Consider the following 12,577-nt stretch of genomic DNA (forward strand, 5'->3'; position numbering starts at 1 on the left):
ATTTGGAACCAAGGACTGATCACCCCAATCCACAAAAGTGGAGACAAATTTGACCCCAATAACTACCGTGGGATATGCGTCAACATCAACCTTTGGAAAATCCTCTGCATTATCATTAACAGCAGACTAGTTCATTTCCTCAGTGAAAACAATGTACTGAGCAAATGTCAAATTGGCTTTTTACCAAATTACCGTACGACAGACCACGTATTCACCCTGCACACCCTAATTGACAAACAAACAAACCAAAACAAAGGCAAAGTCTTCTCATGCTTTGTTGATTTCAAAAAAGCTTTTGACTCAATTTGGCATGAGGGTCTGCTATACAAATTCATGGAAAGTGGGGTTGGGGGAAAAACGTACGACATCATAAAATCCATGTACACAAACAACAAGTGTGCGGTTAAAATTGGCAAAAAACACACACATTTCTTTCCACAGGGCTGTGGGGAGAGACAGGGATGCAGTTTAAGCCCCACCCTCTTCAACATATATATCAACGAATTGGCGAGGGCACTAGAACAGTCTGCAGCACCCGGCCTCACCCTACTAGAATCTGAAGTCAAATGTCTACTGTTTGCTGATGATCTGGTGCTTCTGTCACCAACCAAGGAGGGCCTACAGCAGCACCTAGATCTTCTGCACAGATTCTGTCAGACCTGGACCCTGACAGTAAATCTCAGTAAGACAAAAATAATGGTGTTCCAAAAAAGGTCCAGTTGCCAGGTCCACCAATACAAATTCCATCTAGACACCGTTGCCCTAGAGCACACAAAAAACTATACATACCTCGGCCTAAACATCAGCGCCATAGGTAACTTCCACAAAGCTGTGAACGATCTGAGAGACAAGGCAAGAAGGGCCTTCTATGCCATCAAAAGGAACATAACATTTGACATACCAATTAGGATCTGGCTAAAAATACTTGAATCAGTTATAGAACCCATTGCCCTTTATGGTTGTGAGGTCTGGGGTCCGCTCACCAACCAAGAATTCACAAAATGGGACAAACACCAAATTGAGACTCTGAATGCAGAATTCTGCAAAAAAAATACTCTGTGTACAACGTAAAACACCAAATAATGCATGCAGAGCAGAATTAGGCCAATACCCGCTAATTATCAAAATCCAGAAAAGAGCCGTTAAATTCTATAACCACTTAAAAGGAAGCGATTCCCAAACCTTCCATAACAAAGCCATCACCTACAGAGAGATGAACTTGGAGAAGAGTCCCCTAAGTAAGTTGGTCCTGGGGCTCTGTTCACAAACACAAACAGACCCCACAGAGCCCCAGGACAACAACACAATTAGCCCCAACCAAATCATGAGAAAACAAAAAGAGAATTACTTGACACATTGGAAAGACAAACAAAAAAAACAGAGCAAACTAGAATTCTATTTGGCCCTAAACAGAGAGTACACATTGGCAGAATACCTGACCACTGTGACTGACCCAGACATAAGGAAAGCTTTGACTATGTACAGACTCAGTGAGCATAGCCTTGCTATTGAGAAAGGCCGCCGTAGGCAGACCTGGCTCTCAAGAGAAGACAGGCTATGTGCACACTGCCCACAAAATGAGGTGGAAACTGAGCTGCACTTCCTAACCTCCTGCCAAATGTATGACCATATTAGAGACACATATTTCCCTCAGATTACAGTGATCCACAAAGAATTCGAAAACAAACCCAATTTTGATAAACTCCCTTATCTAATGGTTGAAATACCACAGTGTGCCATCACAGCTGCAATATTTGTGACCTGTTGCCACAAGAAAAGGGAAACCAGTGAAGAACAAACACCATTGTAAATACAACCCATATTTATGTTTATTTATTTTCCCATTTGTACTTTAACTCTTTGCACATCGTTACAACACTGTATATAGACATAATATGACATTTGAAATGTCTTTATTCTTTTGAAACTTCTGAGTGTAATGTTTACTGTTAATATTTATTGTTTATTTCACTTTTGTTTACTATCCACTTCACTTGCTTTGGCAACGTTAACACACGTTTCCCATGAAAATAAAGCCCTTAAATTGAAATTGAATTGAATTGAATTGAGAGAGTGAGAGGGGTTAGTGAGAGGGGTTAGAGAGAGAGAGACAGAGACAGAGACAGAGACAGAGACAGAGACAGAGACAGACAGACAGACAGACAGACAGAGAGAGAGAGGGGTTAGATAGAGATAGAGGAGAGAGAGAGAGAGAGAGAGAGAGAGGGGGGTTAGATAGAGATAGAAGGAGAGAGAGAGAGAGAGAGAGAGAGAGAGGGGTTAAATAGAGATAGCGTGAGAGAGAGAGAGAGAGAGAGAGAGGGGGGGGGAGAGAGAGAGAGAGAGAGAGAGAGAGGGGGGGGGGTTAGATAGAGATATAGGGAGAGAGAGAGTGAGAGAGAGAGAGAGAGAGAGGGAGGGAGGGGGGTTAGATAGAGAGAGAGGGAGAGAGAGAGAGAGAGAGAGAGAGAGAGAGGTTAGATAGAGATAGAGGGAGATAGAGAGAGAGAGGGGTTAGATAGAGATGGAGTGAGAGCGAGGGAGAGAGAGAGTGGTGTGTGTGTGCATCTGTCCACTGTCCAGGTCCCTCACCAGTGATCTTGGCCTTGAAGGGGGATCCTACGATGTGGGAAGGTCCTCCGTATCTGATGGAGATTAAGTAGTGTCCTGGAGCCATGGGGGTGTAGGTCACCTTGTAACCCTCCGGACACTCAACACAGTCCATCTTTACCTTGGATGGGCCGTCGATGGTCACCGCCAGGGCCCCGGGCCCCGCCGTACTGGTGTTCACCACAAACTCACAGGCTGTACCTGCAGAGAGATGGTAGAAGGACAGAGATGAGTTTGATTCAGATGCAGTTATTCAGAGAAACCTTCAGTCAGTCGATTCAACCATATCATCAGGGGTGGAAGTATAATTAATTTCTTCCTATGTCAAACAATCACTTCAAAGGGCTCCTTTACCAGGTATCCACTCGCAACATATTTCCAGCCTTCAAACAGTGAATGCATTCGCTCATTTTTCATGCTTCTGACATGGTTTAATAGCCTACAGTTTGCTTGACATTTTGTTTTAATTATTGTGATAGGCTCATGTTTTACCGGTACGGCATACAGCAATTTATTTTGCCAGGACGCCGTACCTGACAGCATTACTTTCACCCTGCATATCATAGTCATTGCAAGTAAAACTTTCCTCAATAAAGCAGCTATCAGCTAAATCAGTGCTAGTGTGAAAAAAATATGTATTTCTAAACTCATATTTGTATGAACATAACAAGATTCAACAACTGAGACATAAACTGAACAAGTTCCACAGACATGTGACTAACAGAAATTGAATAATATGTCCCTGAACAAAGGGGGGATCAAAATCAAAAGTAACAGTCAGTATCTGGTGTGGCCACCAGCTGCATTAAGTACTGCAGTGCATCTCCTCCTCATGGACTGCACCAGATTTGGCAGTTCTTGCTGTGAGATGTTACCCCACTCGTCCACCAAGGCACCTGTAAGTTCCCGGACATTTCTGTGGGGAATGGCCCTTGCCCTCACCCTCCGATCCAACAGGTCCCAGACGTGCTCAATGGGATTGAGATCCGGGCTCTTCGCTGGCCATGGCAGAACACTGACATTCCTGTCTTGCAGGAAATCCCGCACAGAACGAGCAGTATGGCTGGTGGAATTGTCATGCTGGAGGGTCATGTCAGGATGAGCCTGCAGGAAGGGTACCACATGAGGGAGGAGGAAGTCTTCCCTGTAACGCACAGTGTTGAGATTGCCTGCAATGACAACAAGCTCAGTCCGATGATGCTGTGACACACCGCCCCAGACCATGACGGACCATGCACCTCGATCCCGCTCCAGAGTACAGGTCTTGGTGTAACGCTCATTCCTTTGATGATAAAAGCGAATCCGACCATGACCCCTGGTGAGACAAAACCGCGACTCGTCAGTGAAGAGCACTTTTTGCCAGTCCTGTCTGGTCCAGCGACGGTGGATTTGTGCCCATAGGCGACGTTGTTGCCGGTAATATCTGGTGAGGACATGCCTTACTCTTTAGTGTCCTAAGTTTTCATAACTGTGACCTTAATTGCCTACTGTCTGTAAGCTGTTAGTGTCTTAATGATCATTCCACAGGTGCATGTTCATTAATTGTTTATGGTTCATTGAACAAGCATGAAGATCTGTGAAGTTATTTGGATTTTTTACGAATTATCTTTGAAAGACAGGGTCCTGAAAAAAGGACGTTTATTTTTTTGCTGAGTCTACACCAGTAAGGTGTTAGTTACCAGTGGTTCCTCCCTCTAATCCAGCTCCGTATGCGGTCACCATGCCTGGGTCTCCAGCCTGTCCTGTCTCCCCCACCCGGATCTTGAAGGGGCTGCCGGGGATGTGGCTGCCGTTGAACTTCACATCGATCAGGTACAGACCGTTCTCTCTGGGAATGAACCTCACAGCATACTGATCTAGAGGAGGAGGGGATAATAAAGTATGTTAAAGCTCTGGTGTCCATGGTGACTGTGGTCTGTCTCTGTAACAGACCAACTGTTTAGTAGTTTATTGGAGTGTAGTGTATACATGCTGTTCCTATCTGGATCGAAGTGTAGTGCAGCTCAGTTCTGTTGTAATTTGTTGTAGTAGTATTGTGTAGTGTAGAAAACACTGCTACTCCTACTGCTCTTTCCTCGTCTAACCATGTGTTCTCGCATACCCCGAGAGCATCTGGTCAGCGCGGCTGTGGCACTGGAATCCTCATCTCTCCCAAGTGGACATTCTCTCTTTTTCCCCTGACCCATCTGTCTATCTCCTCATTTGAATTCCATGCTGTCACAGTCACTAGCCCATTCAAGCTTAACATCCTTATCATTTATCGCCCTCCAGGTTCCCTTGGAGAGTTCATCAATGAGCTTGACGCCTTGATAAGTTCCTTTCCTGAGGATGGCTCACCCCTCACAGTTCTGGGTGGCTTTAACCTCCCTACGTCTGTCTTTGACTCATTTCTCTCTGCCTCCTTCTTTCCACTCCTTTCCTCTTTTGACCTCACCCTCTCACCGTCCCCCCCTACTCACAAGGCAGGCAATACGCTTGACCTCATCTTTACTAGATGCTGTTCTTCTACTAATCTCACTGCAACTCCCCTCCAAGTCTCTGCCCACTACTTTGTATCCTTTTCTCTCTCGCTCTCCTCCAACACTACTCACTCTGCCCCTACTCAGATGGTAATGTGCCGTCGCAACCTTCGCTCTCTCTCTCCCGCTACTCTCTCCTCTTCCATCCTATCATCTCTTCCCTCTGCTCAATCCTTCTCCCTCCAATCTCCTGATTCTGCCTCCTCAACCCTCCTCTCCTCCCTTTCTGCATCCTTTGACTCTCTGTGTCCCCTATCCTCCCGGCCGGCTCGGTCCTCCCCTCCAGCTCCGTGGCTTGATGACTCATTGCGAGCTCACAGAACAGAGCTCCGGGCAGCTGAGCGGAAATGGAAGAAAACTAGACTCCCTGCGGACCTGGCATCTTTTCACTCCCTCCTCTCTACATTCTCTTCATCTGTTTCTGCTGCTAAAGCCACTTTCTACCACTCTAAATTTCAAGCCTCTGCCTCTAACCCTAGGAAGCTATTTGCCACCTTCTCCTCCCTGCTGAATCCTCCTCCCCCTCCCTCTCTGTGGATGACTTCGTCAACAATTTTGAAAAGAAGGTTGACGACATCCGATCCTCATTTATGAAGTCAAATGACACCGCTGGTCCTGCTCACACTGCCCTACCCTATGCTTTGACTTCTTTCTCCCCTCTCTCTCCAGATGAAATCTTGCGACTTGTGACGGCCGGCCACCCAACAACCTGCCCGCTTGACCCTATCCCCTCCTCTCTTCTCCAGACCATTTCCGGAGATCTTCTCCCTTACCTCACCTCGCTCATCAACTCATCCTTGACCTCTGGCCATGTCCCTACACTCGATCCCTCCGATGTCACCAACTACAGACCAGTATCCCTTCTTTCTTTTCTCTCCAAAACTCTTGAGCGTGCCGTCTCTAGCCAACTCTCCTGCTATCTCTCTCAGAATGACCTTCTTGATCCAAACCAGTCAGGTTTCAAGACTGGTTATTCAACTGAGACTGCTCTTCTCTGTGTCACGGAGGCACTCCGCACTGCTAAAGCTAACTCTCTCTCCTCTGCTCTTATCCTTCTAGACCTATCCGCTGCCTTTGATACTGTGAACCATCAGATCCTCCTCTCCACCCTCTCCGAGTTGGGCATCTCCGGCGCTGCTCACTCTTGGATTGCATCCTACCTGACTGGTCGCTACTACCAGGTGGCGTGGCGTGAATCTGTCTCTGCACCACGTGCTCTCACCACTGGTGTCCCCCAGGGCTCAGTTCTAGGCCCTCTCCTATTCTCTCTATACACCAAGTCACTTGGCTCTGTCATATCCTCACATGGTCTCTCCTATCATTGCTACGCAGACGACACACAATTAATTTTCTCCTTTCCCCCTTCTGATAACCAGGTGGCGAATCGCATCTCTGCATGTCTGGCAGGCATATCAGTGTGGATGTCGGATCACCACCTCAAGCTAAACCTCGGCAAGACGGAGCTGCTCTTCCTCCCTGGGAAGGACTTCCCGCTCCATGATCTCACCATCATGTTTGATAACTCCATTGTGTCCTCCTCCCAGAGTGCAAAGAGCCTTGGCGTGACCTTGGACAAAACCCTGTCATTCTCTGCTAACATCAAAGCGGTGACCCGATCCTGCAGGTTCATGCTCTACAACATTCGCAGAGTACGACCCTACCTTACACAGAAAGCGGCACAGGTCCTAATCCAGGCACTTGTCATCTCCCATCTGGATTACTGCAACTCGCTGTTGGCTGGGCTCCCTGCCTGTGCCATTAAACCCCTACAACTTATCCAGAACGCTGCAGCCCGTCTGGTGTTCGACCTTCCCAAGTTCTCTCATGTCACCCCGCTCCTCCGCACACTCCACTGGCTTCCAGTTGAGGCTCGCATCTACTACAATACCATGGTGCTTGCCTACGGAGCTGTGAGGGGAACGGCACCTCCTTACCTTCAGGCTCTGATCAGACCCTACACCCAAACGAGGGCACTACGTTCATCCACCTCTGGCCTGCTAGCCCCCCTACCTCTACGGAAGCACAGTTCCCGCTCAGCCCAGTCAAAGCTATTCACTGCTCTGGCACCCCAATGGTGGAACAAGCTCCCCCACGACGCCAGGACAGTGGAGTCACTGACCACCTTCCGGAGACACTTGAAACCCTACCTCTTTAAGGAATACCTGGAATAGTATAAAGCAATCATTCTACCCCCCTCCTCCCCCAACCCACCATGAAAAAAAAGAAGAAAAAAAGTGGTTGTCCCACTGGCTATCATCAGTTGAATGGACCAATTTGTAAGTCGCTCTGGATAAGAGCGTCTGCTAAATGATGTAAATGTAAATGTAGTTACCTTGGACTAGCTCAGTAACACAGTGTAGTATAGCAAAGTATAGTATTGTGTAGTATAGTACTAGTGTGTAGTATATTGTAGTATTGTGTAGTAGTAGTTACATTGGACTAGCTCAGTAACACAGTGTAGTATAGTATTGTGTAGTATAGTACTAGTGTGTAGTATTGAGTCGTAGTATTGTAGTATTGTGTAGTAGTGGTTACCTTGGTCTAGCTCAGTAACACATTGTAGTATAGCAAAGTATAGTATTGTGTAGTATAATACTATTGTGTAGTATTGTGTAGTATTGTGTAGTAGTGGTTACCTTGGTCTAGCTCAGTAACACAGTGTAGTATAGCAAAGTATAGTATTGTGTAGTATAATACTATTGTGTAGTATTGTGTAGTATTGTGTAGTAGTGGTTACCTTGGTCTAGCTCAGTAACACAGTGTAGTATAGCAAAGTATAGTATTGTGTAGTATAATACTATTGTGTAGTATATTGTAGTATTGTGTAGTAGTGGTTACCTTGGTCTAGCTCAGTAACACAGTGTAGTATAGTATTGAGTCGTATTGAGTCGTAGTATTGTGTAGTATATTGTAGTATTGTGTAGTATATTGTAGTATTGTGTAGCAGTGGTTACCTTGGTCTAGCTCAGTAACACAGTGTAGTATAGTATATTGTAGTATTGTGTAGTAGTGGTTACCTGTGTAGTATATTGTAGTATTGTGTAGTAGTGGTTACCTTGGTCTAGCTCAGTAACGCAGCAGCCCTCCAGGGATCCAGATGGGCTGTGGACTTTAGCATCGATCTGTCCCTTCGCTCCATTCAGGCTCACAGCAAAGGATGCTGGGTGGTTGACCTTCAACCCGGACTCCTGCTCAGATACAACTCACGCTCAACACAACTAGACCACAACTACACAACAACTAGACAAGAACAACTACACAACAACTACACAACTACTACACAATAACTAGACAACAACTAGACAACAACTAGACAACAACAATAACTACTAGACAACAACTACACAACAACTACTAGACAACAACTACTAGACAACAACAACCACACAACAACTACACAACAACTACTAGACAACAACTACTAGACAACAACCACACAACAACTACAAAACAACCATTAGACAACTAGACAACTACACAACAACTAGACAACTACACAACAACTACACAACAAGACAACTACTAGACAACAACACAACTACTATACAACAACTACACAAAATCTACAAAACTACGCAACAACTACACAATAACTAGACAACTACACAACAACTACACAACAACACAACTACTAGACAACAACTACACAACTAGACAACTACACAACACTATCATAACTATAAACTGCAACACTAACACATAATAACAATGCAATACTATACAAATACACAATATAACACTGACACACTCAACACACTCCTACACCGACATCAAAACCTAATGTCTACCTGGCCCACCACTCCACCCTGGACTTGAACAGCCTTTACGACCAGGTCCACCTATACAAGGCAGCAGTGCCCACCTTCGCCCGGACCCTAAAGGATATCGCCCTCAACCGCAGACCCAACACCTCACACAGGAGCAACAGATCAACAGCCCAGACCAGCGAGACACCCCCCGGACCTACACATAGAGGACCCCCGCAGAGAGGACCTACATCCAGACTACAGCACCACCAGCCACATCCCCACCCCCACCAATTAACACCCCCCCAAGTCAACCATGCCCAAACCCCATTTAGGCCCCCTCAGATCAGACCTATGCCCCTCCTACCCACCCCAAGCCCCCCACTCCCGCAAAGAGGGCCTCAACATGAAAGTCACACATACGCCCAGGCCGTGAGCAGGCAAACAGGCCCAACCCCCACTCTTACACTAGCCCAAGCCAATGACATGTACCAGATGCTCAGCAGGCTCTGCTCACAATTACTGGCCTGAGGCCAAACCAAACGACCAACAACATTAGACACTTTATGGAACACAAAGCCTTCACTATTTCATCCTGGAATATCCAAGGCCTGAGGTCATCTGCCTTTGGCCTAAAGAGCAGGAACCTGGACTTCACCAAAGAAATCGGAAATACAGACATTGTCATGCTACAAGAAACATGGTATAGAGGAGATGGATCCACTGGTTGCCCTCTAGGTTACAGAGAGCTGGTAGTCCCATCCACCAAGGGACTCAGGGGGTATGCTAATTTGGTATAGAGCAGACCTAATTCACTCTATTAAATTAATCAAAACAGGAACATTTTACATTTGGCTAGAAATGTATAAGGAAATGTCCTCAACAGAGAAAAATTTTGTCCTGTGTGCTACCTATATCCGCCCACTAGAATCCCCATACTTTAATGAAGACAGCTTCTCCATCCTGGAGGGGGAAATCAATCATTTCCAGGCCCAGGGACATGTACTAGTCTGTGGCGACCTAAATGCCAGAACTGGACAAGAACCTGACACCCTCAGCACACAGGGGGACAAACACCTACCTGGAGGTGACAGCATTCCCTTCCCCATATGCCCCCCTAGGCACAACTACGACAACATAACCAACAAAAACGGGTCACAACTCCTGCAGCTCTGTTGCACGCTGGGTATGTACATAGTCAATGGTAGGCTTCGAGGGGACTCCTATGGTAGGTACACCTATAGCTCATCTCTTGGCAGTAGTACTGTAGACTACTTTATCACTGACCTCAACCCAGAGTCTCTCAGAGCGTTCACAGTCAGCCCACTGATACCCCTATCAGACCACAGCAAAATCACAGTCTACTTGAACAGAGCAATACTCAATCATGAGGCATCAAAGCCAAAGGAACTGAATAATATTAAGAAATGCTATAGATGGAAGGAAAGTAGTGTCGAAACCTACCAAAAAACAATTAGGCAACAACAAATTCAATCCCTTTTAGACAACTTCCTAGACAAAACATTCCACTGCAATAGTGAAGGTGTAAACTTGGCAGTAGAAAACCTAAACAGTATATTTGACCTCTCAGCTTCCCTATCAAATCTAAAAATCTCTAACAGAAAACCTGAAGAAAAGTAACAACAGCGACAAATGGTTTGATGAAGAATGCAAAAACCTAAGAAAGAAATTGAGAAACCTATCCAACCAAAAACATAGAGACCCAGAAAACCTGAGCCTACACCTTCACTATGGTGAATCACTAAAACATTACAGAAATACACTACGGAAAAAGAAGGAACAGCATGTCAGAAATCAGCTCAATGTAATTGAAGAATCCGTAGACTCTAACCACTTCTGGGAAAATTGGAAAACACTAAACAAACAACAACATGAAGAGCTATCTATCCAATATTTTTGGCCCTATAACAAAGAACAAACAGCAAAAAAATATACATGATCAAATACAAATCTAAGAATCAACTATTAAAGACTACCAGAACCCACTGGATTCTCTAATTACATTGAATGAACTACAGGACGAAATACAAACCCTCCAACCCAAAAAGGCCTGTGGTGTTGATGTTATCCTCAATGAAATGATAAAATATACAGACCACAAATTCCAATTGGCTATACTTAAACTCTTTAACATCATCCTTAGCTCTGGCATCTTCCTCAATATTTGGAACCAAGGACTGATCACCACAATCCACAAAAGTAGAGACAAATTCGACCCCAATAACTACTGTGGGATATGCGTCAACAGCAACCTTGGGAAAATCCTCTGCATTATCATTAACAGCAGACTAGTTCGTTTCCTCAGTGAAAACAATGTACTGAGCAAATGTCAAATTGGCTTTTTACCAAATTACCGTACGACAGACCACGTATTCACCCTGCACACCCTAATTGACAAACAAACAATCCAAAACAAAGGCAAAGTCTTCTCATGCTTTGTTGATTTCAAAAAAGCTTTTGACTCAATTTGGCATGAGGGTCTGCTATACAAATTGATGGAAAGTGGGGTTGGGGGAAAACATACAACATTATAAAATCCATGTACACAAACAGTGTGCGGTTAAAATTGGCAAAAAACACACACATTTCTTTCCACAGGGCCATGGGGTGAGACAGGGATGCAGTTTAAGCCCCACCATCTTCAACATATATATCAACGGATTGGCAAGGGCACTAGAACAGTCTGCAGCACCCGGCCTCACCCTACTAGAATCTGAAGTCAAATGTCTACTGTTTGCTGATGATCTGGTGCTTCTGTCCCCAACCAAGGAGGGCCTACAGCAGCACCTAGATCTTCTGCACAGATTCTGTCAGACCTGGGCCCTGACAGTAAATCTCAGTAAGACAAAAATAATGGTGTTCCAAAAAAGGTCCAGTTGCCAGGACCAGAAATACAAATTCCATCTAGACACCGTTGCCCTAGAGCACACAAAAAACGATACATACCTCAGCCTAAACATCAGCGCCACAGGTAACTTCCACAAAGCTGTGAACGATCTGAGAGACAAGGCAAGAAGGGCTATGCCATCAAAAGGAACATAAAATTTGACATACCAATTAGGATCTGGCTAAAAATACTTGAATCAGTTATAGAACCCATTGCCCTTTATGGTTGTGAGGTCTGGGGTCCGCTCACCAACCAAGAATTCACAAAATGGGACAAACACCAAATTGAGACTCTGCAAAACAGAATTAGGCCGATACCCGCTATCAAAATCCAGAAAAGAGCCGTTAAATTCTACAACAACCTAAAAGGAAGCGATCCCCAAAACTTCCATAACAAAGCCATCACCAACAGAGAGATGAACTTGGAGAAGAGTCCCCTAAGTAAGCTGGTCCTGGGGTTCTGTTCACGAACACAAACAGACCCCACAGAGCCCCAGGACAACAACAACAACACAATTAGACCCAACCAAATCATGAGAAAACAAAAAGAGAATTACTTGACACATTGGAAATAATTAACAAAAAAACAGAGCAAACTAGAATGCTATTGGCCCTAAACAGAGAGTACACAGTGGCAGAATACCTGACCACTGTGACTGACCCAAACTTAAGGAAAGTTTCGACTATGTACAGGCTCAGTGAGCATAGCCTTGCTATTGAGAAATGCCGCCGTAGGCAGACCTGGCTCTCAAGAGAAGACAGGCTATGTGCACACTGCCCACAAAATGAGGTGGA

At 45.2% G+C, this 12,577-nt stretch overlaps 1 protein-coding gene across 1 annotated transcript in view; it reads right to left on the bottom strand.

Moving 5' to 3' along the window:
• The window catches only part of LOC121587361 (filamin-A-like), a 203,592-nt gene that overhangs the window by 4,365 nt on the left and 186,650 nt on the right, over window positions 1-12,577 (bottom strand). Inside the window, exons 43-45 of the mRNA XM_045206810.1 lie at window positions 8,185-8,317; window positions 4,290-4,466; window positions 2,593-2,811 (exon numbers count right to left, since the gene is read on the bottom strand). Coding sequence (XP_045062745.1) covers window positions 2,593-2,811; window positions 4,290-4,466; window positions 8,185-8,317 — 529 coding nt within the window. The remainder of the gene's footprint in view (window positions 1-2,592; window positions 2,812-4,289; window positions 4,467-8,184; window positions 8,318-12,577) is intronic.

The sequence above is a fragment of the Coregonus clupeaformis genome, chromosome 24 (genome assembly GCF_020615455.1).
Source record: "Coregonus clupeaformis isolate EN_2021a chromosome 24, ASM2061545v1, whole genome shotgun sequence".
NCBI lineage: Eukaryota > Metazoa > Chordata > Actinopteri > Salmoniformes > Salmonidae > Coregonus > Coregonus clupeaformis.